Source organism: Oncorhynchus kisutch, unplaced genomic scaffold (assembly GCF_002021735.2).
Source record: "Oncorhynchus kisutch isolate 150728-3 unplaced genomic scaffold, Okis_V2 Okis06b-Okis10b_hom, whole genome shotgun sequence".
Lineage (NCBI taxonomy): Eukaryota > Metazoa > Chordata > Actinopteri > Salmoniformes > Salmonidae > Oncorhynchus > Oncorhynchus kisutch.
In genome coordinates, this window is record NW_022261983.1 from 15,502,308 (window position 1) to 15,529,421 (window position 27,114).

The 27,114-nt window shown below is 46.3% G+C and overlaps 1 protein-coding gene across 5 annotated transcripts in view; it reads right to left on the bottom strand.

The window, feature by feature from the left end:
• Window positions 1-27,114, bottom strand: part of abcc1 (ATP binding cassette subfamily C member 1 (ABCC1 blood group)) — a 65,025-nt gene that overhangs the window by 4,514 nt on the left and 33,397 nt on the right. For 4 of the 5 annotated variants that reach the window (XM_031814425.1, XM_031814424.1, XM_031814427.1 and 1 more), the window contains 11 exons: window positions 26,813-26,980; window positions 24,516-24,693; window positions 22,854-22,886; window positions 20,834-20,885; window positions 20,425-20,539; window positions 19,814-20,021; window positions 18,954-19,140; window positions 18,301-18,424; window positions 16,992-17,191; window positions 12,740-12,866; window positions 11,124-11,225 (listed from right to left, as the gene is read on the bottom strand). In XM_031814425.1, coding sequence (XP_031670285.1) covers window positions 11,124-11,225; window positions 12,740-12,866; window positions 16,992-17,191; window positions 18,301-18,424; window positions 18,954-19,140; window positions 19,814-20,021; window positions 20,425-20,539; window positions 20,834-20,885; window positions 22,854-22,886; window positions 24,516-24,693; window positions 26,813-26,980 — 1,494 coding nt within the window. The remainder of the gene's footprint in view (window positions 1-11,123; window positions 11,226-12,739; window positions 12,867-16,991; window positions 17,192-18,300; window positions 18,425-18,953; window positions 19,141-19,813; window positions 20,022-20,424; window positions 20,540-20,833; window positions 20,886-22,853; window positions 22,887-24,515; window positions 24,694-26,812; window positions 26,981-27,114) is intronic. The other variant, XM_031814426.1, reaches the window with a different exon arrangement.

A 27,114-nucleotide genomic window follows, 5' to 3' on the forward strand; every position in this document is an offset into this window, starting at 1 on the left:
GGACAGTACGGCAGGTCATATGTTATTTTATAGAAAGACCAGCTGACTGAAGGACAGTATGGCAGGTCATATGTTATTTTATAGAAAGACCAGCTGACTGAAGGACAGTACGGCAGGTCATATGTTATTTTATAGAAAGACCAGCTGACTGAAGGACAGTACGGCAGGTCATATGTTATTTTATAGAAAGACCAGCTGACTGAAGGACAGTATGGCAGGTCATATGTTATTTTATAGAAAGACCAGCTGACTGAAGGACAGTACGGCAGGTCATATGTTATTTTATAGAAAGACCAGCTGACTGAAGGACAGTATGGCAGGTCATATGTTATTTTATAGAAAGACCAGCTGACTGAAGGACAGTATGGCAGGTCATATGTTATTTTATAGGAGTAGAAAGACCAGCTGACTGAAGGACAGTATGGCAGGTCATATGTTATTTTATAGGAGTAGAAAGACCAGCTGACTGAAGGACAGTACGGCAGGTCATATGTTATTTTATAGAAAGACCAGCTGACTGAAGGACAGTATGGCAGGTCATATGTTATTTTATAGAAAGACCAGCTGACTGAAGGACAGTATGGCAGGTCATATGTTATTTTATAGAAAGACCAGCTGACTGAAGGACAGTATGGCAGGTCATATGTTATTTTATAGAAAGACCAGCTGACTGAAGGACAGTATGGCAGGTCATATGTTATTTTATAGGAGTAGAAAGACCAGCTGACTGAAGGACAGTATGGCAGGTCATATGTTATTTTATAGAAAGACCAGCTGACTGAAGGACAGTACGGCAGGTCATAAGTTATTTTATAGGAGTAGAAAGACCAGCTGACTGAAGGACAGTATGGCAGGTCATATGTTATTTTATAGAAGTAGAAAGACCAGCTGACTGAAGGACAGTACGGCAGGTCATATGTTATTTCATAGAAAGACCAGCTGACTGAAGGACAGTATGGCAGGTCATATGTTATTTTATAGAAAGACCAGCTGACTGAAGGACAGTATGGCAGGTCATATGTTATTTTATAGAAAGACCAGCTGACTGAAGGACAGTATGGCAGGTCATATGTTATTTTATAGAAAGACCAGCTGACTGAAGGACAGTATGGCAGGTCATATGTTATTTTATAGAAAGACCAGCTGACTGAAGGACAGTACGGCAGGTCATATGTTATTTTATAGGAGTAGAAAGACCAGCTGACTGAAGGACAGTATGGCAGGTCATATGTTATTTTATAGGAGTAGAAAGACCAGCTGACTGAAGGACAGTACGGCAGGTCATATGTTATTTTATAGGAGTAGAAAGACCAGCTGACTGAAGGACAGTACGGCAGGTCATATGTTATTTTATAGAAAGACCAGCTGACTGAAGGACAGTACGGCAGGTCATATGTTATTTTATAGAAAGACCAGCTGACTGAAGGACAGTATGGCAGGTCATATGTTATTTCATAGAAAGACCAGCTGACTGAAGGACAGTATGGCAGGTCATATGTTATTTTATAGAAAGACCAGCTGACTGAAGGACAGTATGGCAGGTCATATGTTATTTTATAGGAGTAGAAAGACCAGCTGACTGAAGGACAGTATGGCAGGTCATATGTTATTTTATAGAAAGACCAGCTGACTGAAGGACAGTATGGCAGGTCATATGTTATTTCATAGAAAGACCAGCTGACTGAAGGACAGTATGGCAGGTCATATGTTATTTTATAGAAAGACCAGCTGACTGAAGGACAGTATGGCAGGTCATATGTTATTTTATAGGAGTAGAAAGACCAGCTGACTGAAGGACAGTATGGCAGGTCATATGTTATTTTATAGAAAGACCAGCTGACTGAAGGACAGTATGGCAGGTCATATGTTATTTTATAGAAAGACCAGCTGACTGAAGGACAGTACGGCAGGTCATATGTTATTTTATAGAAAGACCAGCTGACTGAAGGACAGTATGGCAGGTCATATGTTATTTTATAGAAAGACCAGCTGACTGAAGGACAGTATGGCAGGTCATATGTTATTTTATAGGAGTAGAAAGACCAGCTGACTGAAGGACAGTATGGCAGGTCATATGTTATTTTATAGGAGTAGAAAGACCAGCTGACTGAAGGACAGTATGGCAGGTCATATGTTATTTATAGGAGTAGAAAGACCAGCTGACTGAAGGACAGTATGGCAGGTCATATGTTATTTTATAGAAAGACCAGCTGACTGAAGGACAGTACGGCAGGTCATAAGTTATTTTATAGGAGTAGAAAGACCAGCTGACTGAAGGACAGTATGGCAGGTCATATGTTATTTTATAGAAGTAGAAAGACCAGCTGACTGAAGGACAGTACGGCAGGTCATATGTTATTTTATAGAAAGACCAGCTGACTGAAGGACAGTACGGCAGGTCATATGTTATTTTATAGAAAGACCAGCTGACTGAAGGACAGTATGGCAGGTCATATGTTATTTTATAGAAAGACCAGCTGACTGAAGGACAGTATGGCAGGTCATATGTTATTTTATAGGAGTAGAAAGACCAGCTGACTGAAGGACAGTATGGCAGGTCATATGTTATTTTATAGGAGTAGAAAGACCAGCTGACTGAAGGACAGTACGGCAGGTCATATGTTATTTTATAGAAAGACCAGCTGACTGAAGGACAGTATGGCAGGTCATATGTTATTTTATAGAAAGACCAGCTGACTGAAGGACAGTATGGCAGGTCATATGTTATTTTATAGAAAGACCAGCTGACTGAAGGACAGTATGGCAGGTCATGTGTTATTTTATAGAAAGACCAGCTGACTGAAGGACAGTATGGCAGGTCATATGTTATTTTATAGGAGTAGAAAGACCAGCTGACTGAAGGACAGTATGGCAGGTCATATGTTATTATATAGAAAGACCAGCTGACTGAAGGACAGTACGGCTGGTCATAAGTTATTTTATAGGAGTAGAAAGACCAGCTGACTGAAGGACAGTATGGCAGGTCATATGTTATTTTATAGAAGTAGAAAGACCAGCTGACTGAAGGACAGTACGGCAGGTCATACGTTATTTCATAGAAAGACCAGCTGACTGAAGGACAGTACGGCAGGTCATATGTTATTTTATAGAAAGACCAGCTGACTGAAGGACAGTATGGCAGGTCATATGTTATTTTATAGAAAGACCAGCTGACTGAAGGACAGTATGGCAGGTCATATGTTATTTTATAGGAATAGAAAGACCAGCTGACTGAAGGACAGTATGGCAGGTCATATGTATTTTATAGGAATAGAAAGACCAGCTGACTGAAGGACAGTATGGCAGGTCATATGTTATTTTATAGAAGTAGAAAGACCAGCTGACTGAAGGACAGTACGGCAGGTCATATGTTATTTTATAGGAGTAGAAAGACCAGCTGACTGAAGGACAGTATGGCAGGTCATATGTTATTTTATAGAAAGACCAGCTGACTGAAGGACAGTATGGCAGGTCATATGTTATTTTATAGAAGTAGAAAGACCAGCTGACTGAAGGACAGTATGGCAGATCATATGTTATTTTATAGAAAGACCAGCTGACTGAAGGACAGTATGGCAGGTCATATGTTATTTTATAGAAAGACCAGCTGACTGAAGGACAGTATGGCAGGTCATATGTTATTTTATAGAAAGACCAGCTGACTGAAGGACAGTATGGCAGGTCATATGTTATTTTATAGGAGTAGAAAGACCAGCTGACTGAAGGACAGTATGGCAGGTCATATGTATTTTATAGAAAGACCAGCTGACTGAAGGACAGTATGGCAGGTCATATGTTATTTTATAGAAGTAGAAAGACCAGCTGACTGAAGGACAGTATGGCAGATCATATGTTATTTTATAGAAAGACCAGCTGACTGAAGGACAGTATGGCAGGTCATATGTTATTTTATAGAAAGACCAGCTGACTGAAGGACAGTATGGCAGGTCATATGTTATTTTATAGAAAGACCAGCTGACTGAAGGACAGTATGGCAGGTCATATGTTATTTTATAGAAAGACCAGCTGACTGAAGGACAGTATGACAGGTCATATGTTATTTTATAGAAAGACCAGCTGACTGAAGGACAGTATGGCAGGTCATATGTTATTTTATAGAAAGACCAGCTGACTGAAGGACAGTATGGCAGGTCATATGTTATTTTATAGGAGTAGAAAGACCAGCTGACTGAAGGACAGTACGGCAGGTCATATGTTATTTTATAGGAGTAGAAAGACCAGCTGACTGAAGGACAGTACGGCAGGTCATATGTTATTTTATAGAAAGACCAGCTGACTGAAGGACAGTACGGCAGGTCATATGTTATTTTATAGAAAGACCAGCTGACTGAAGGACAGTACGGCAGGTCATATGTTATTTTATAGAAAGACCAGCTGACTGAAGGACAGTATGGCAGGTCATATGTTATTTCATAGAAAGACCAGCTGACTGAAGGACAGTATGGCAGGTCATATGTTATTTTATAGAAAGACCAGCTGACTGAAGGACAGTATGGCAGGTCATGTGTTATTTTATAGAAAGACCAGCTGACTGAAGGACAGTATGGCAGGTCATATGTTATTTTATAGGAGTAGAAAGACCAGCTGACTGAAGGACAGTATGGCAGGTCATATGTTATTATATAGAAAGACCAGCTGACTGAAGGACAGTACGGCTGGTCATAAGTTATTTTATAGGAGTAGAAAGACCAGCTGACTGAAGGACAGTATGGCAGGTCATATGTTATTTTATAGAAGTAGAAAGACCAGCTGACTGAAGGACAGTACGGCAGGTCATACGTTATTTCATAGAAAGACCAGCTGACTGAAGGACAGTACGGCAGGTCATATGTTATTTTATAGAAAGACCAGCTGACTGAAGGACAGTATGGCAGGTCATATGTTATTTTATAGAAAGACCAGCTGACTGAAGGACAGTATGGCAGGTCATATGTTATTTTATAGGAATAGAAAGACCAGCTGACTGAAGGACAGTATGGCAGGTCATATGTTATTTTATAGGAATAGAAAGACCAGCTGACTGAAGGACAGTATGGCAGGTCATATGTTATTTTATAGAAGTAGAAAGACCAGCTGACTGAAGGACAGTACGGCAGGTCATATGTTATTTTATAGGAGTAGAAAGACCAGCTGACTGAAGGACAGTATGGCAGGTCATATGTTATTTTATAGAAAGACCAGCTGACTGAAGGACAGTATGGCAGGTCATATGTTATTTTATAGAAGTAGAAAGACCAGCTGACTGAAGGACAGTATGGCAGATCATATGTTATTTTATAGAAAGACCAGCTGACTGAAGGACAGTATGGCAGGTCATATGTTATTTTATAGAAAGACCAGCTGACTGAAGGACAGTATGGCAGGTCATATGTTATTTTATAGAAAGACCAGCTGACTGAAGGACAGTATGGCAGGTCATATGTTATTTTATAGGAGTAGAAAGACCAGCTGACTGAAGGACAGTATGGCAGGTCATATGTTATTTTATAGAAAGACCAGCTGACTGAAGGACAGTATGGCAGGTCATATGTTATTTTATAGAAGTAGAAAGACCAGCTGACTGAAGGACAGTATGGCAGATCATATGTTATTTTATAGAAAGACCAGCTGACTGAAGGACAGTATGGCAGGTCATATGTTATTTTATAGAAAGACCAGCTGACTGAAGGACAGTATGGCAGGTCATATGTTATTTTATAGAAAGACCAGCTGACTGAAGGACAGTATGGCAGGTCATATGTTATTTTATAGAAAGACCAGCTGACTGAAGGACAGTATGACAGGTCATATGTTATTTTATAGAAAGACCAGCTGACTGAAGGACAGTATGGCAGGTCATATGTTATTTTATAGAAAGACCAGCTGACTGAAGGACAGTACGGCAGGTCATATGTTATTTTATAGGAGTAGAAAGACCAGCTGACTGAAGGACAGTATGGCAGGTCATATGTTATTTTATAGGAGTAGAAAGACCAGCTGACTGAAGGACAGTATGGCAGGTCATATGTTATTTTATAGGAGTAGAAAGACAAGCTGACTGAAGGACAGTATGGCAGGTCATATGTTATTTTATAGAAAGACCAGCTGACTGAAGGACAGTATGGCGGGTCATATGTTATTTTATAGGAGTAGAAAGACCAGCTGACTGAAGGACAGTATGGCAGGTCATATGTTATTTTATAGAAGTAGAAAGACCAGCTGACTGAAGGACAGTATGGCAGGTCATATGTTATTTTATAGAAGTAGAAAGACCAGCTGACTGAAGGACAGTATGGCAGGTCATATGTTATTTTATAGAAAGACCAGCTGACTGAAGGACAGTATGGCAGATCATATGTTATTTTATAGAAAGACCAGCTGACTGAAGGACAGTATGGCAGGTCATATGTTATTTTATAGAAAGACCAGCTGACTGAAGGACAGTATGGCAGGTCATATGTTATTTTATAGAAAGACCAGCTGACTGAAGGACAGTATGGCAGGTCATATGTTATTTTATAGGAGTAGAAAGACCAGCTGACTGAAGGACAGTATGGCAGGTCATATGTTATTTTATAGAAAGACCAGCTGACTGAAGGACAGTATGGCAGGTCATATGTTATTTTATAGAAGTAGAAAGACCAGCTGACTGAAGGATAGTACGGCAGGTCATATGTTATTTCATAGAAAGACCAGCTGACTGAAGGACAGTACGGCAGGTCATATGTTATTTTATAGAAAGACCAGCTGACTGAAGGACAGTATGGCAGGTCATATGTTATTTTATAGAAAGACCAGCTGACTGAAGGACAGTACGGCAGGTCATATGTTATTTTATAGAAAGACCAGCTGACTGAAGGACAGTACAGCAGGTCATATGTTATTTTATAGAAAGACCAGCTGACTGAAGGACAGTATGGCAGGTCATATGTTATTTTATAGAAAGACCAGCTGACTGAAGGACAGTACGGCAGGTCATATGTTATTTTATAGAAAGACCAGCTGACTGAAGGACAGTATGGCAGGTCATATGTTATTTTATAGAAAGACCAGCTGACTGAAGGACAGTATGGCAGGTCATATGTTATTTTATAGAAAGACCAGCTGACTGAAGGACAGTATGGCAGGTCATATGTTATTTTATAGAAAGACCAGCTGACTGAAGGACAGTATGGCAGGTCATATGTTATTTTATAGGAGTAGAAAGACCAGCTGACTGAAGGACAGTATGGCAGGTCATATGTTATTTTATAGAAAGACCAGCTGACTGAAGGACAGTACGGCAGGTCATAAGTTATTTTATAGGAGTAGAAAGACCAGCTGACTGAAGGACAGTATGGCAGGTCATATGTTATTTTATAGAAGTAGAAAGACCAGCTGACTGAAGGACAGTACGGCAGGTCATATGTTATTTCATAGAAAGACCAGCTGACTGAAGGACAGTATGGCAGGTCATATGTTATTTTATAGAAAGACCAGCTGACTGAAGGACAGTATGGCAGGTCATATGTTATTTTATAGAAAGACCAGCTGACTGAAGGACAGTATGGCAGGTCATATGTTATTTTATAGAAAGACCAGCTGACTGAAGGACAGTACGGCAGGTCATATGTTATTTTATAGGAGTAGAAAGACCAGCTGACTGAAGGACAGTATGGCAGGTCATATGTTATTTTATAGGAGTAGAAAGACCAGCTGACTGAAGGACAGTACGGCAGGTCATATGTTATTTTATAGGAGTAGAAAGACCAGCTGACTGAAGGACAGTACGGCAGGTCATATGTTATTTTATAGAAAGACCAGCTGACTGAAGGACAGTACGGCAGGTCATATGTTATTTTATAGAAAGACCAGCTGACTGAAGGACAGTATGGCAGGTCATATGTTATTTCATAGAAAGACCAGCTGACTGAAGGACAGTATGGCAGGTCATATGTTATTTTATAGAAAGACCAGCTGACTGAAGGACAGTATGGCAGGTCATATGTTATTTTATAGGAGTAGAAAGACCAGCTGACTGAAGGACAGTATGGCAGGTCATATGTTATTTTATAGAAAGACCAGCTGACTGAAGGACAGTATGGCAGGTCATATGTTATTTCATAGAAAGACCAGCTGACTGAAGGACAGTATGGCAGGTCATATGTTATTTTATAGAAAGACCAGCTGACTGAAGGACAGTATGGCAGGTCATATGTTATTTTATAGGAGTAGAAAGACCAGCTGACTGAAGGACAGTATGGCAGGTCATATGTTATTTTATAGAAAGACCAGCTGACTGAAGGACAGTATGGCAGGTCATATGTTATTTTATAGAAAGACCAGCTGACTGAAGGACAGTACGGCAGGTCATATGTTATTTTATAGAAAGACCAGCTGACTGAAGGACAGTATGGCAGGTCATATGTTATTTTATAGAAAAACCAGCTGACTGAAGGACAGTACGGCAGGTCATAAGTTATTTTATAGGAGTAGAAAGACCAGCTGACTGAAGGACAGTATGGCAGGTCATATGTTATTTTATAGAAGTAGAAAGACCAGCTGACTGAAGGACAGTACGGCAGGTCATATGTTATTTTATAGAAAGACCAGCTGACTGAAGGACAGTACGGCAGGTCATATGTTATTTTATAGAAAGACCAGCTGACTGAAGGACAGTATGGCAGGTCATATGTTATTTTATAGAAAGACCAGCTGACTGAAGGACAGTATGGCAGGTCATATGTTATTTTATAGAAAGACCAGCTGACTGAAGGACAGTACGGCAGGTCATATGTTATTTTATAGGAGTAGAAAGACCAGCTGACTGAAGGACAGTATGGCAGGTCATATGTTATTTTATAGGAGTAGAAAGACCAGCTGACTGAAGGACAGTACGGCAGGTCATATGTTATTTTATAGGAGTAGAAAGACCAGCTGACTGAAGGACAGTACGGCAGGTCATATGTTATTTTATAGAAAGACCAGCTGACTGAAGGACAGTACGGCAGGTCATATGTTATTTTATAGAAAGACCAGCTGACTGAAGGACAGTACGGCAGGTCATATGTTATTTTATAGAAAGACCAGCTGACTGAAGGACAGTATGGCAGGTCATATGTTATTTCATAGAAAGACCAGCTGACTGAAGGACAGTATGGCAGGTCATATGTTATTTTATAGAAAGACCAGCTGACTGAAGGACAGTATGGCAGGTCATGTGTTATTTTATAGAAAGACCAGCTGACTGAAGGACAGTATGGCAGGTCATATGTTATTTTATAGGAGTAGAAAGACCAGCTGACTGAAGGACAGTATGGCAGGTCATATGTTATTTTATAGAAAGACCAGCTGACTGAAGGACAGTACGGCTGGTCATAAGTTATTTTATAGGAGTAGAAAGACCAGCTGACTGAAGGACAGTATGGCAGGTCATATGTTATTTTATAGAAGTAGAAAGACCAGCTGACTGAAGGACAGTACGGCAGGTCATATGTTATTTTATAGAAAGACCAGCTGACTGAAGGACAGTATGGCAGGTCATATGTTATTTTATAGAAAGACCAGCTGACTGAAGGACAGTATGGCAGGTCATATGTTATTTTATAGGAATAGAAAGACCAGCTGACTGAAGGACAGTATGGCAGGTCATATGTTATTTTATAGGAATAGAAAGACCAGCTGACTGAAGGACAGTATGGCAGGTCATATGTTATTTTATAGAAGTAGAAAGACCAGCTGACTGAAGGACAGTACGGCAGGTCATATGTTATTTTATAGGAGTAGAAAGACCAGCTGACTGAAGGACAGTATGGCAGGTCATATGTTATTTTATAGGAGTAGAAAGACCAGCTGACTGAAGGACAGTATGGCAGGTCATATGTTATTTTATAGAAAGACCAGCTGACTGAAGGACAGTATGGCAGGTCATATGTTATTTTATAGAAGTAGAAAGACCAGCTGACTGAAGGACAGTATGGCAGATCATATGTTATTTATAGAAAGACCAGCTGACTGAAGGACAGTATGGCAGGTCATATGTTATTTTATAGAAAGACCAGCTGACTGAAGGACAGTATGGCAGGTCATATGTTATTTTATAGAAAGACCAGCTGACTGAAGGACAGTATGGCAGGTCATATGTTATTTTATAGAAAGACCAGCTGACTGAAGGACAGTATGACAGGTCATATGTTATTTTATAGAAAGACCAGCTGACTGAAGGACAGTATGGCAGGTCATATGTTATTTTATAGAAAGACCAGCTGACTGAAGGACAGTATGGCAGGTCATATGTTATTTTATAGGAGTAGAAAGACCAGCTGACTGAAGGACAGTATGGCAGGTCATATGTTATTTTATAGGAGTAGAAAGACAAGCTGACTGAAGGACAGTATGGCAGGTCATATGTTATTTTATAGAAAGACCAGCTGACTGAAGGACAGTATGGCGGGTCATATGTTATTTTATAGGAGTAGAAAGACCAGCTGACTGAAGGACAGTATGGCAGGTCATATGTTATTTTATAGAAAGACCAGCTGACTGAAGGACAGTATGGCGGGTCATATGTTATTTTATAGGAGTAGAAAGACCAGCTGACTGAAGGACAGTATGGCAGGTCATATGTTATTTTATAGAAGTAGAAAGACCAGCTGACTGAAGGACAGTATGGCAGGTCATATGTTATTTTATAGAAGTAGAAAGACCAGCTGACTGAAGGACAGTATGGCAGGTCATATGTTATTTTATAGAAAGACCAGCTGACTGAAGGACAGTATGGCAGATCATATGTTATTTTATAGAAAGACCAGCTGACTGAAGGACAGTATGGCAGGTCATATGTTATTTTATAGAAGTAGATTTGGTTGACCAATAACAGTCTTCCAAAATGCCGTCACAGCTCTACTTACAGAGTTTGTCTATGAGAACATAAACACACACAGTCACAACAACACACATAGTCACAACAACACACAGTCACAACAACAGCTCTACTTACAGAGTTGTCTATGAGAACATAAACACACACAGTCACAACAACACACACAGTCACAACAACACACACACAGTCACAACACACACAGTCCCAACAACAGCTCTACCTACAGAGTTGTGTATGAGAACATAAACACACACAGACGTACCTCTTTCTCTGTGTCTTCGTACTCCTTGACTCTCTCCACGGCCACAATGTTGGTTTCCAGATCTGAAGACATCCTCACTAGCCAGGTCAGAGAGGCCGTCAGCTACAGGACAGAGAGACAGAGATACAGAAAGACAGGGGCAGAGAGGAGAGGCAGAGACAGAGAGAAGGAGAGGCAGAGACCGAGTGAGACAGAAAGACAGAGGCAGAGAGAAGGAGAGGCAGAGAGAAGGAGAGGCAGAGAGAAGGAGAGGAAGACAGGGGCAGAGAGGAGAGGCAGAGACAGAGAGAAGGAGAGGCAGAGGCAAGGAGAGGCAGAGAGAGAGAAGGAGAGGCAGAGACAGAGAGAAGGAGAGGCAGAGGCAGAGAGAAGGAGAGGAAGACAGGGGCAGAGAGGAGAGGCAGAGGCAGAGAGAAGGAGAGGCAGAGGCAGAGAGAAGGAGAGGCAGAGACAGAGAGAAGGAGAGGCAGAGGCAGAGAGAAGGAGAGGCAGAGAGAGAGAAGGAGAGGCAGAGAGAGAGAAGGAGAGGCAGAGAGAGAGAAGGAGAGGCAGAGAGAGAGAAGGAGAGGCAGAGACAGAGAGAAGGAGAGGCAGAGACAGAGAGAAGGAGAGGCAGAGACAGAGATAAGGAGAGGCAGAGACAGAGAGAAGGAGAGGCAGAGACAGAGAGAAGGAGAGGCAGAGACAGAGAGAAGGAGAGGCAGAGACAGAGAGAAGGAGAGGCAGAGACAGAGAGAAGGAGAGGCAGAGACAGAGAGAAGGAGAGGCAGAGACAGAGAGAAGGAGAGGCAGAGACAGAGAGAAGGAGAGGCAGAGACAGAGAGAAGGAGAGGCAGAGACAGAGTGAGACAGAAAGACAGAGGCAGATAGAAGGAGAGGCAGAGAGAAGGAGAGGAGACAGAGAGAGGCAAAGTAGAGCCAGAATGGTTTGAGTCACAAAGTATTAAAAGCTATCTATGATGTCATCTATGAACAGCTGAGACTCACACATGAGGTCTCAGGACTGACAGGGTTAAACAACCTGGGGTCTCAGGACTGACAGGGTTAAACAACCTGGGGTCTCAGGACTGACAGGGTTAAACAACCTGGGGTCTCAGGACTGACAGGGTTAAACAACCTGGGGTCTCAGGACTGACAGGGTTAAACAACCTGGGGTCTCAGGACTGACAGGGTTAAACAACCTGGGGTCTCAAGACTGACAGGATTAAACAACCTGGGGTCTCAGGACTGACAGGGTTAAACAACCTGGGCTCTTAGGACTGACAGGGTTAAACAACCTGGGGTCTCAGGACTGACAGGGTTAAACAACCTGGGGTCTCAGGACTGACAGGGTTAAACAACCTGGGCTCTTAGGACTGACAGGATTAAACAACCTGGGGTGAGTTTCCCAGAAACACAAGGTTCATCTTCAACTTGAAGATCCTCATTCATCCACTGCCTGTTTTTTGGGGGGAGGGGGGGGGGGGGGGGCGACCCGACCGGCTGTGAAACTAAACCAAAGAATGAAGGGAACTCATCCGTTTTTTTTTATGAAACACCACGCACACACACACACACACACACACACACACACACACACACACACACACACACACACACACACACACGTTACTGACCTGTAGTGCGTATGAAATGGACAGGCCCATGATCCCAGGGCTGAGGCTCTCTCTAGCCATCACAGCAAACAGAGCAGCAAACATTACGATACAGTTCCCTACAAACTCCAGACGCACCGCCAGCCACCTACAACACAGAGATATTAGACACATTACGGTACCGTTCCCTACAAACTCCAGACGCACCGCCAGCCACCTACAACACAGAGATATTAGAGACATTACGGTACCGTTCCCTACAGACGCACCGCCAGCCACCTACAACACAGAGATATTAGAGACATTACGGTAACGTTCCCTACAAACTCCAGACGCACCGCCAGCCACCTACAACACAGAGATATTAGAGACATTACGGTACCGTTCCCTACAAACTCCAGACGCACCGCCAGCCACCTACAACACAGAGATATTAGAGACATTACGGTACCGTTCCCTACAAACTCCAGACGCACCGCCAGCCACCTACAACACAGAGATATTAGAGACATTACGGTACCGTTTCCTACAGACTCCAGACGCACCGCCAGCCACCTACAACACAGAGATATTAGAGACATTACGGTACCGTTCCCTACAAACTCCAGACGCACCGCCAGCCACCTACAACACAGAGATATTAGAGACATTACGGTACCGTTCCCTACAAACTCCAGACGCACCGCCAGCCACCTACAACACAGAGATATTAGAGACATTACGGTACTGTTCCCTACAAACTCCAGACGCACCGCCAGCCACCTACAACACAGAGATATTAGAGACATTACGGTACCGTTCCCTACAAACTCCAGACGCACCGCCAGCCACCTACAACACAGAGATATTAGAGACATTACGGTACCGTTCCCTACAAACTCCAGACGCACCGCCAGCCACCTACAACACAGAGATATTAGAGACATTACGGTACCGTTCCCTACAAACTCCAGACGCACCGCCAGCCACCTACAACACAGAGATATTAGACACATTACGGTACCGTTCCCTACAAACTCCAGACGCACCGCCAGCCACCTACAACACAGAGATATTAGACACATTACGGTACCGTTCCCTACAAACTCCAGACGCACCGCCAGCCACCTACAACACAGAGATATTAGAGACATTACGGTACCGTTTCCTACAGACGCCAGACGCACCGCCAGCCACCTACAACACAGAGATATTAGAGACATTACGGTACCGTTCCCTACAAACTCCAGACGCACCGCCAGCCACCTACAACACAGAGATATTAGAGACATTACGGTACTGTTCCCTACAAACTCCAGACGCACCGCCAGCCACCTACAACACAGAGATATTAGAGACATTACGGTACCGTTCCCTACAAACTCCAGACGCACCGCCAGCAACCTACAACACAGAGATATTAGACACATTACGGTACCGTTCCCTCCAGACGCACCGCCAGCCACCTACAACACAGAGATATTAGAGACATTACGGTACCGTTCCCTACAAACTCCAGACGCACCGCCAGCCACCTACAACACAGAGATATTAGACACATTACGGTACCGTTCCCTCCAGACGCACCGCCAGCCACCTACAACACAGAGATATTAGAGACATTACGGTACTGTTCCCTACAAACTCCAGACGCACCGCCAGCCACCTACAACACAGAGATATTAGAGACATTACGGTACCGTTCCCTACAAACTCCAGACGCACCGCCAGCCACCTACAACACAGAGATATTAGAGACATTACGATACAGTTCCCTACAAACTCCAGACGCACCGCCAGCCACCTACAACACAGATATTAGAGACATTACGGTACTGTTCCCTACAAACTCCAGACGCACCGCCAGCCACCTACAACACAGAGATATTAGACACATTACGGTACCGTTCCCTACAAACTCCAGACGCACCGCCAGCCACCTACAACACAGAGATATTAGAGACATTATGGTACTGTTCCCTACAAACTCCAGACGCACCGCCAGCCACCTACAACACAGAGATATTACGGTACGTTCCCTACAAACTCCAGACGCACCGCCAGCCACCTACAACACAGAGATATTAGAGACATTACGGTACCGTTCCCTACAAACTCCAGACGCACCGCCAGCCACCTACAACACAGAGATATTAGAGACATTACGGTACCGTTCCCTACAAACTCCAGACGCACCGCCAGCCACCTACAACACAGAGATATTAGACACATTACGGTACCGTTCCCTACAAACTCCAGACGCACCGCCAGCCACCTACAACACAGAGATATTAGAGACATTACGGTACCGTTCCCTACAAACTCCAGACGCACCGCCAGCCACCTACAACACAGAGATATTAGAGACATTACGGTACCGTTCCCTACAAACTCCAGACGCACTGCCAGCCACCTACAACACAGAGATATTAGAGACATTACGGTACCGTTCCCTACAAACTCCAGACGCACTGCCAGCCACCTACAACACAGAGATATTAGACACATTACGGTACTGTTCCCTACAAACTCCAGACGCACCGCCAGCCACCTACAACACAGAGATATTAGAGACATTACGGTACCGTTTCCTACAAACTCCAGACGCACTGCCAGCCACCTACAACACAGAGATATTAGAGACATTACGGTACCGTTCCCTACAAACTCCAGACGCACTGCCAGCCACCTACAACACAGAGATATTAGAGACATTACGGTACCGTTCCCTACAAACTCCAGACGCACTGCCAGCCACCTACAACACAGAGATATTAGAGACATTACGGTCCGTTCCCTACAAACTCCAGACGCACCGGCAGCCACCTACAACACAGAGATATTAGACACATTACGGTACCGTTCCCTACAAACTCCAGACGCACCGCCAGCCACCTACAACACAGAGATATTAGAGACATTACGGTACCGTTCCCTACAAACTCCAGACGCACCGCCAGCCACCTACAACACAGAGATATTAGAGACATTACGGTACTGTTCCCTACAAACTCCAGACGCACCGCCAGCCACCTACAACACACAGATATTAGACACATTACGGTACCGATCCCTCCAGACGCACCGCCAGCCACCTACAACACAGAGATATTAGACACATTACGGTACCGTTCCCTACAAACTCCAGACGCACCGCCAGCCACCTACAACACAGAGATATTAGACACATTAAGATACCGTTCCCTACAAACTCCAGACGCACCGCCAGCCACCTACAACACACAGATATTAGACACATTACGGTACGGTTCCCTCCAGACGCACCGCCAGCCACCTACAACACAGAGATATTAGACACATTACGGTACCGTTCCCTACAAACTCCAGACGCACCGCCAGCCACCTACAACACAGAGATATTAGAGACATTACGGTACCGTTCCCTACAAACTCCAGACGCACTGCCAGCCACCTACAACACAGAGATATTAGAGACATTACGGTACCGTTCCCTACAAACTCCAGACGCACCGCCAGCCACCTACAACACAGAGATATTAGAGACATTACGGTACCGTTCCCTACAAACTCCAGACGCACTGCCAGCCACCTACAACACAGAGATATTAGAGACATTACGGTCCGTTCCCTACAAACTCCAGACGCACCGGCAGCCACCTACAACACAGAGATATTAGACACATTACGGTACCGTTCCCTACAAACTCCAGACGCACCGCCAGCCACCTACAACACAGAGATATTAGAGACATTACGGTACCGTTCCCTACAAACTCCAGACGCACCGCCAGCCACCTACAACACAGAGATATTAGAGACATTACGGTACTGTTCCCTACAAACTCCAGACGCACCGCCAGCCACCTACAACACACAGATATTAGACACATTACGGTACCGATCCCTCCAGACGCACCGCCAGCCACCTACAACACAGAGATATTAGACACATTACGGTACCGTTCCCTACAAACTCCAGACGCACCGCCAGCCACCTACAACACAGAGATATTAGAGACATTACGGTACCGTTCCCTACAAACTCCAGACGCACCGCCAGCCACCTACAACACAGAGATAATAGACACATTACGGTACCGTTCCCTACAGACGCACCGCCAGCCACCTACAACAGAGATAATAGACACATTACGGTACCGTTCCCTACAGACGCAGGTGAATGTTAATTGAACCTGCTATAAATGTTGACCAGGTCTCATTAGTTTGGAGTTTGTTTTAAAAATATTTTATATCTCAACATGACTTATTGATTCAACCAATAAAGGTGTGTGTGTGTGACCGCGCTCCTCACCGGTTGGCTACGATGCTGGGGTAGTATGCTTTCTGGTTGTGGTCAACTCGACCGTCACTCTCCCTGATGAAGCGTTCCTGCTCCCCAAAGGCTCGGATGACGCTGGCGCCTAGCAACGTCTCGTTGAAGTGTGTGTAGACCGGGGAGCGACTGACCGACTCCAGACGCTTCAACTGACGAGACGACGCCACGTAGAAACGCTGTGGGGAGGGATGACATGGAGGGATGACATGGAGGGATGTGATGGAGGGATTTGATGGAGGGATGACATGGAGGGATGACATGGAGGGATGTGATGGAGGGATGACATGGAGGAATGACATGGAGGAATGACATGGAGGAATGACATGGAAGGATGTGATGGAGGGATGTGATGGAGGGATTTGATGGAGGGATGACATGGAGGGATGACATGGAGGGATGTGATGGAGGGATGACATGGAGGAATGACATGGAGGAATGACATGGAGGAATGACATGGAGGAATGACATGGAAGGATGTGATGGAGGGATGTGATGGAGGGATGTGATGGAGGGATGTGATGGAGGGATGACATGGAGGGATGTGATGGAGGGATGACATGGAGGGATGTGATGGAGGGATAACATGGAGGGATGACGGAGGGATGACATGGAGGGATGACACGGAGGGATGTGATGGAGGGATGACATGGAGGGATGACGGAGGGATGTGACGGAGGGATGACACGGAGGGATGACACGGAGGGATGACACGGAGGGATGACACGGAGGGATGTGATGGAGGGATGAAACGGGGGATGTGATGGAGGGATGACATGGAGGGATGTGATGGAGGGATGACATGGAGGGATGACATGGAGGGATGACACGGAGGGATGACATGGAGGGATGACACGGAGGGATGTGATGGAGAGATGACATGGAGTGATGACACGGAGGGATGTGATGGAGGGATGACATGGAGGGATGACACGGAGGGATGTGATGGAGAGATGACATGGAGTGATGACATGGAGGGATGTGATGGAGGGATGACATGGAGGGATGTGATGGAGGGATGACATGGAGGGATGTGATGGAGGGATGACATGGAGGGATGTGATGGAGGGATGACATGGATGGAGATAAAATAACAGTGAGTAGGGAGAGAGGGATCTCTCTCCCATCCCCCCTCCCTCTCTAACCCCCCCACTCTCTTTCACACACCCCCTCTCTCTCTCACACCCCCTCTCTCTCTCACACCCCCTCTCTCTCTCACACCCCCTCTCTCTAACTCACTCTTTCCCTCACCCGCCCTCGCTCTCTAACCCCCCCCTCAGCGACCCACCTGGACAAAGAAGTAGAGTATCCCCAGAGGAGGTATGATAATAGCCACTAGTGGAGTAGCGATCAGTATGACCACACAGGATCCTACTACGTTGAACATGGAGCCCATGAACATCTTAATGATACTGGGGAGAGAGGAGAGATAAGGCGGCATTACATGGTACCAACAGCAGGCGACAGGGACATATTTCCTTCTATAAGGCGGCATTACATGGTACCAACAGCAGGCGACAGGGACATATTTCCTTCTATAAGGCGGCATTACATGGTACCAACAGCAGGCGACAGGGACATATTTCCTTCTATAAGGCGGCATTACATGGTACCAACAGCAGGCGACACGGACATATTTCCTTCTATAAGGCAGCATTACATGGTACCAACAGCAGGCGACACGGACATATTTCCTTCTATAAGGTCGGCATTACATGGTACCAACAGCAGGCGACAGGGACATATTTCCTTCTATAAGGCAGCATTACATGGTATCAACAGCAGGTGACACACAAATTTCAGACAATTTCACATTTTCATAAATACACAAAAATGTTATACAGACATAATAAAATCGACAACTTAAAAAATAAAATAAATAATAAATAATTTAAGGATTTTCTGTACAAATATATAGATATATTTATTTTCTGTAAAAACCTTGGGATGATAGAGTCAATGGTGTCTGTCTCCTTGGAGAAACGGTTCACCAGGTTACCGCTGGGGGTGCGCTCAAAGAAGGACATGGGGGAGCGCAGTACGTTGTACAGCATGGACTGGTGGAGGTAGCGTGATGCTAATATACCACCGATAGAGACAGAGATGGAGTAGCAGAACACAGCTATGCCTGAGAGAGAGAGGGGGGTATGGGGACAGAGAAAGGGGGGTATTGGGGAGAGAGAGGGGGGGGAAGAGAGAGGGGGGGGGGATATGGTGAGAGAGAGGGGGGGGGTATGGAGAGAGAGAGAGGGAGGGAGGGAGGGAGGAAGGGGGTATAGGGGAGAGAGAGAGGGGGAATGGTGAGAGAGACAGGAAGGGGGTATAGGGGAGAGAGGGGGGGGGGGAGAGGGGGGTACGGTGAGAGAGGGTGAAAGGGGGTATAGGGGAGTGAGGGGGGGGGTATGGTGAGAGAGAGGGGGGACAGGGGTATGAGGGGAGAGGGGGGGAACGGTGAGAGAGAGAGAGGGTGAGGAGAGGGGTTACGGTGAGAGAGAGGGGAAGGGGGTATATGGGAGAGAGGGGGGGGGGGGTATGGTGCGAGAGAGAGAGGGGAAGGGGAAAGAGCGAGAGGGAGGAGAGCGGGGGGGGGGGTTATGGGGAGTAAGGGAAGAGAGAGGGGGAGAAGAGAGTGGGGAAGGGGTTTGGGGAGAAGGGGAAAAAGAGAGGGGGAGGAGAGCGAGGGGAGGGGGGAATTGAGAGAAGAGAGAGGAGAGGAAGGGAGAGAGTTGAACATAAAGACTTGTAGACAGACCAGGATACCACCCACAGACACACAGACTAACACACACCACCGTCCTTACCCTGTGAGGCCCCCAGAGCTCCGTACACCCCCAGTCTCATCTCTCTGCTGGGCTGGGTTCCGTTGACGACTGGGTCGTCAGTCCACAGACTGAGCCAGTAGTTAGAGAAGAGAGAGGCGAAGTGGTGACTGAAGAACAGGAAGATACTGACGCAGGACAACACCACCCCTATAGCCTTCATATACTCCCAGAATACTGACAACTTCACCTAGAGGGAGAGAGAGAGGGAGAGAGAGACCAAGAACAGAGAGGAGAGAAAGACAGAGACAGAGAGCGAGAAAGAGAGAGAGACCAAGAAAAGAGAGGAGAGAAAGACAGAGACAGAGAGCGAGAGAAAGAGACCAAGAAAAGAGAGGAGAGAGCGAGCGAGAGAGAGAAAGAGACCAAGAAATGAGAAGAAACCAAGAACAGAGGGAAGAGAGAGAGAGACAAAGAAAAGATAGGAGAGAGAGAGAAAGAGACAAAGAAAAGAGAGGAGAGAGAGAAAGAAAGAGGCCAAGAAAAGAGAGAGGTTCAATGTAAGAGATGGACAGTTGCTCTGAGGCTCTGGTACACTATATTGACTGTTAATAGGGAGTCATTTAAGATCTCACACACACACAGCCTCTTACCCGCCCGGTGTTGGCCTTGTCAGCCTCTGTGATTCTCCCCACCTCAGCGTTCTTGGCCTTCTTCCCCAGGACCTCTCCTTCTGTCCTCACTGCTGATGTACTGGTATGGTTCTGACTGGAGACACACAGAGACAGACAGAGAGACAGAGAGACAGAGAGAGAGACAGAGAGAGAGACAGAGAGAGAGAGACAGAGAGAGAGAGAGAGACAGAGAGAGAGGGAGAAGCGAGAGAGAGAGGGAGAGAGAGGAGAGAGAGAGAGAGGGGGAGGGGGAGAGAGAGAAAGAGAGAGACAGAGTTGTACTGGTATGGTTCTGACTAGAGACAGTGTGCCAGAAATTTGAGATGTTTGTAGAGTTTAGCGTGAGCTACAAAGCCAGGGATTTCAGCAAAGTGGAGTGTTCACTCACCCAATCACAGCAGCAGGAAGTCCATTCTCCAGTCCTCTCTTTGGTGCAGAGTCTAGACAGCCCAGAGAAGAGACCTGGTCAGACCTTTCACTGATTATAGGGAGTACATCTCACACGCACACACAAGCACACACACACACACACACACACAGCTAGAATAACCCTAGCAGCATTAGCACCACACAAAGCAGGGTCAGAACAGCTCCAGGGAAACACCTGCCCCTTAGCAGTGGTCTCAGGTCAGATCCCCACGCCCCAATCCTAACCTTAACTACTAGGATAGAAACTAAGGAGCAGGGTTGAGCAGTATCCAGATGGGAGACGGGGGGAGATACCTAGTCCGTTGTACAACTGAATGCATTCAACTGAAATGTGTCTTCCGGGGGTTTAACCCAACCTCCCCTGAATGTCATACTGTTTCTGTACCATACCGAGGTGTATGGTATTACCGGAAGTGCACACAAAGGGGCGCTGTTTCCCCCCCAAAAAAAATCCAGGAAGAGGGGGGAGTTGAATATCTCTGCTGTAATCATCACTCAATCAGCCCTCCTCCCAGCCATCCAGCCCAGAACCCAGCCATCATCACTCAATCAGCCCTCCTCCCAGCCATCCAGCCCAGAACCCAGCCATCATCACTCAATCAGCCCTCCTCCCAGCCATCTAGCCCAGAACCCAGCCATCATCACTCAATCAGCCCTCCTCCCAGCCATCTAGCCCAGAACCCAGCCCTCCTCCCAGCCATCATCACTCAATCAGCTCTCCTCCCAGCCATCCAGCCCAGAACCCAGCCATCATCACTCAATTAGCCCTCCTCCCAGCAATCATCACTCAATCAGCCCACCTCCCAGCCATCTAGCCCAGAACCCAGCCATCATCACTCAATCAGCCCTCCTCCCAGCCATCATCACTCAATCAGCTCTCCTCCCACCCATCATCTCTCAATCAGCCCTCCTCCCAGCCATCCAGCCCAGAACCCACCCATCACAGTGTCAGGTTGTAGAGTTGAAAACAACATGGGCTTGGACCAGGAGGACCTGTGTTTTCTCTGAGTGCTGCTGTAGTGTAGCTGACATGCAAACACATGCATGAGCCAGGCTGTCTTGTGTGTCCGTACTGCAGGGCCATCTTTACACAGCCTTTACATGGCCTACCACCCTTGTCTCATAGCCCCAGATCAGAGTGACCTCAAACCCTCAGATCAGAGTTACCTCATACCCTTAGATCAGTGACCTCGTGACCTCATACCCTCATATCAGAGTGACCTCATACCCTTAGATCAGTGACCTCATGCCCTCAGATCAGTGACCTCATGCCCTCAGATCAGTGACCTCATGCCCTCAGATCAGTGACCTCATACCCTCAGATCAGTGACCTCATACCAGTGACCTCGTGACCTCATACCCGCATACCAGAGTGACCTCATACCCTCATATCAAAGTGACCTCATACCCTCATATCAGAGTGACCTCATACCCTCATATCAGAGTGACCTCATACCCTCATATCAGAGTGACCTCATACCAGTGACCTCGTGACCTCATACCCTCAGATCAGAGTGACCTCATACCCTCAGATCAGTGACCTCATACCCTCAGATCAGAGTGACCTCATACCCTCAGATCAGAGTGACAATCTGAAATCAGAGACACTGATGTGAAAAATAATTCCTGGAATTCCACCAAACTAAACCAATTATTTATTTATTTATTTATTATCTCCACACCAGTCCTGTAGCCTGACCCCATCCTGACCCCTGTGCTCTCCTAACAGATCAGGAGGGTGGAACAAAACTACCAGTCCAGATCAGTTGTGTTTGTTAAGGGAAATAGGGAGGAGACAAGGAGAGGTAGCCTGTATTAGGATAGAGACCCTGACTAAACCAAGGCTGTGTCCCAGATGGCGATCTATTCCCTACATAGGACTCATTTGGCTCTGGTCCAAACAAGTACACTACATAGTGAATATGGTTCCATTTGGGACACAACCCAAGTCTCCTAGGGGGACAGACAACCAATCAAACCTTCAGTATCCTCCTCCTCCTCCCTCCCCTCTTCTGAATGGCAGACAGGACAAAAAAGGGGGATGAAAGAAAGAGAAAGAAGGAGAATGAAAGAGAGAATGAGAAAGAAGGAGAATGAAAGAGAGAATGAGAAAGGAGAATGAAAGAGAGAATGAGAAAGGAGAATGAAAGAGAGAGAGAGAGAGAGAGAGAGAGCAAAGGAGAGCGAGAGAGCACAAGAGAGAGAGCAAAGGAGAGCGAGAGAGCACAAGAGAGAGCGCAAAGGAGAGAGAGAGACAGAGCGAAGGGAGAGAGAGAGAGAGAGAGAGAGAGAGAGAGAGAGAGAGAGAGAGAGAGAGAGAGAGAGAGAGCAAAGGAGAGCGAGAGAGCACAAGAGAGAGCAAAGGAGAGAGAGAGGAGAGAAAGAGAGAGTGAAGGAGAGAGAGAGAGCAAAAGAGAGAGAGAGAGTAAAGGAGAGAGAGAGAGTGAAGGAGAGAGAGAGAGAAGGAGAGAGAGAGGAGAGAGAAAGAGCGAAGGAGAGAGAGAGAGCAAAGGAGAGAGAGAGAGCAAAGGAGAGCGAGAGAGCACAGGAGAGAGAGAGGAGAGAAAGAGAGAGTGAAGGAGAGAGAGAGAGCAAAAGAGAGAGAGAGAGTAAAGGAGAGAGAGAGAGAGCGAAGGAGAGAGAGAGAGTGAAGGAGAGAGAGAGTGAAGGAGAGAGAGAGAGTGAAGGAGAGAGAGAGAGAGAGTGAAGGAGAGAGGAGAGAAAGAGAGTGTGAAGGAGAGAGAAGAGAGAAAGAAAGAGAGAGTGAAGGAGAGAGAAGAGAAAGAGAGTGTGAAGGAGAGAGAAGAAGAGAGAGTGAAGGAGAGAGAAGAAGAGAGAAAGAAAGAGAGAGTGAAGGAGAGAGAAGAAGAGAGAGAGGGAGAAGAGAGGAGAGAGAGAGAAGAGAGAGAAAGACAGAGAAGAGAAGAGAGATAAAGACACGAGTGAAGGAGAGAGGAGAAAGTAGAAGGAGACAGAGAAGAGAGAGAAGAGGGAGATGAGAAGAGAGAGAAAGACACGAGTGAAGGAGAGAGGAGAAAGTAGAAGGAGACAGAGGAGAGAAGAGGGAGATGAGAAGAGAGAGAAAGACACGAGTGAAGGAGAGAGGAGAAAGTAGAAGGAGACAGAGGAGAGAAGAGGGAGATGAGAAGAGAGAGAAAGACACGAGTGAAGGAGAGAGGAGAAAGTAGAAGGAGACAGAGGAGAGAAGAGGGAGATGAGAAGAGAGAGAAAGACACGAGTGAAGGAGAGAGGAGAAAGTAGAAGGAGACAGAGGAGAGAGAGGGAGATGAGAAAGTAGAAGGAGACAGAAGAGAGAGAAGAGGGAGATGAGAAAGTAGAAGGAGACAGAGAAGAGAGAGAAGAGGGAGATGAGAAGAGAGAGAAGAGGGAGATGAGAAGAGAGAGAAGAGGGAGATGAGAAAGTAGAAGGAGACAGAGGAGAGAAGAGGGAGATGAGAAGAGAGAGAAGAGGGAGATGAGAAAGAGACAAACGTAAAAATACATTAAATAGAAAAACAATAGTGAAAGGCAGGGTTGGGAAGTAACTGATTACATGTAATACATTAAATGACTATAGTGTAGAGATGTAGCTAGCTGCTGCTGATGATGATGATGATGATGATGAAGATAACATATGTCACCTGATTCGTCATCTTCCTGCTCTTTGTTGGCGTAAGTCCTGAGGAACTCAGCGAAGGCCCCGTCCCGTGCCATCAGCTCCAGGTAGGAGCCCCTCTCAGTGATCTCTCCCTCCACCATCACCAGGATCAGATCTGCCTGGGGCAGGAAGCTCAGACCGTGGGTCACCAGGACCCGAGTCTACAGAGACAGAGACACACACATAGAGGGTCAGAGTAGGGCTTTTTAAATAGATCCAGTATATTAAGGGATTTTAGCTGAATTGACAGATTGAAGATAGATATGGTACACAGACACAATCCATGTCTCAGTTGTCTCAAGGCTTAAAAATCCTCCTTTAACCTGGTCTCCTCCCCTTCCTCTTTAACCAGGTCTCCTCCCCTTCCTCTTTAACCAGGTCTCCTCCCCTTCCTCTTTAACCTGGTCTCCTCCCCTTCCTCTAACCTGGTCTCCTCCCCTTCCTCTAACCTGGTCTCCTCCCCTTCCTCTTTAACCAGGTCGCCTCCCCTTTATCTTTAACCAGGTCGCCTCCCCTTCATCTTTAACCAGGTCTCCTCCCCTTCCTCTTTAACCTGGTCTCCTCCCCTTCCTCTAACCTGGTCTCCTCCCCTTCCTCTAACCTGGTCTCCTCCCCTTCCTCTAACCTGGTCTCCTCCCCTTCCTCTAACCTGGTCGCCTCCCCTTTATCTTTAACCAGGTCGCCTCCCCTTCATCTTTAACCAGGTCGCCTCCCCTTTATCTTTAACCAGGTCGCCTCCCCTTCATCTTTAACCAGGTCGCCTCCCCTTTATCTTTAACCAGGTCGCCTCCCCTTCATCTTTAACCAGGTCGCCTCCCCTTCATCTTTAACCAGGTCGCCTCCCCTTCATCTTTAACCAGGTCGCCTCCCCTTCATCTTTAACCAGGTCGCCTCCCCTTCATCTTTAACCAGGTCGCCTCCCCTTCATCTTTAACCAGGTCGCCTCCCCTTCATCTACACTGATTGAAGTGGATTTAACAGGTGACATCAATATGGGATCACCTGGATTCACCTGGTCAGTCTACGTCATGGAAAGACCATGTTTTGTACACTGAGTGTATATACAATACATATACTGTATATTTTGAATGAACAGCTGACTGATGACTGGACGGGTGGGGATTTGTGAGGTTGAGTCCATTTCAAAGATGGTGGATAAATGAAGATAGTTCACTTAGGCCATTTACCTTAGTTCATTGACTGTAGAGGAACCAGGTACCAGCTGGGTCTGGTCTGATTAGTGCATTGACTGTAGAGGAACCAGGTACCAGCTGGGTCTGGTCTGTTTAGTTCATTGACTGTATAATATGAACCAGGTACTAGCTGGGTCTGGTCTGATTAGTTCATTGACTGTAGAGGAACCAGGTACCAGCTGGGTCTGGTCTGATTAGTGCATTGACTGTAGAGGAACCAGGTACCAGCTGGGTCTGGTCTGATTAGTTCATTGACTGTAGAGGAACCAGGTACCAGCTGGGTCTGGTCTGATTAGTGCATTGACTGTATAGGAACCAGGTACCAGCTGGGTCTGGTCTGATTAGTTCATTGACTGTAGAGGAACCAGGTACCAGCTGGGTCTGGTCTGTTTAGTTCATTGACTGTATAATATGAACCAGGTACTAGCTGGGTCTGGTCTGATTAGTTCATTGACTGTAGAGGAACCAGGTACCAGCTGGGTCTGGTCTGATTAGTGCATTGACTGTAGAGGAACCAGGTACCAGCTGGGTCTGGTCTGATTAGTTCATTGACTGTAGAGGAACCAGGTACCAGCTGGGTCTGGTCTGATTAGTGCATTGACTGTATAGGAACCAGGTACCAGCTGGGTCTGGTCTGATTAGTTCATTGACTGTAGAGGAACCAGATACCAACGGGGTCTGGTCTGTTTAGACTGTATCTGAAGGAAGACAAGGTCACTGTCCTAACGAGTAGACCCGCCCCTAACGAGTAGACCCGCCCCTAACGAGTAGACCCGCCCCTAACGAGTAGACCCGCCCCTAACGAGTAGACCCGCCCCTAACGAGTAGACCCGCCCAGTGGTCACCTATCGAGTAGACCCGCCCCTAACGAGTAGACCCGCCCCTAACGAGTAGACCCGCCACCAGCAAGGACGTCCCATTACGTGTGTGTGGCGTCCTATAAAGGAAGACACACACAGTGTCACCAGCACGAGTCTACAGAGACAAAAATCAGTCACACACACAGAGAGAGTCACACTGTAAACCAAATCCAAACCACATCCCTATTATAAACCCTGACCTCTGTTTTGGGGTTACGACCTCTTACCCTGTCCTTGAGGACTCCCTGGGGCCCGACAACCTTCTCGAAGATGTGTTTGCCCACGTGGGCGTCGACCGCCGACAGAGGATCGTCCAATAGATAGACAGCACAGTCGCAGTAGACCGCCCTGGCCAGACTGACCCTCTGCTTCTGACCCCCTGACAGGTTCACACCCTGAGGAGGGGGAGGGGGAGGAGGAGGAGGGGGAGAAGGGGGAGGGTGAGGAGGAGGGAAGACACCCGTGTTAAAATACAATCATCAATACTGCCAGCGCCCAAGACCAGACACGGTTTCTCTGTTCACCACCT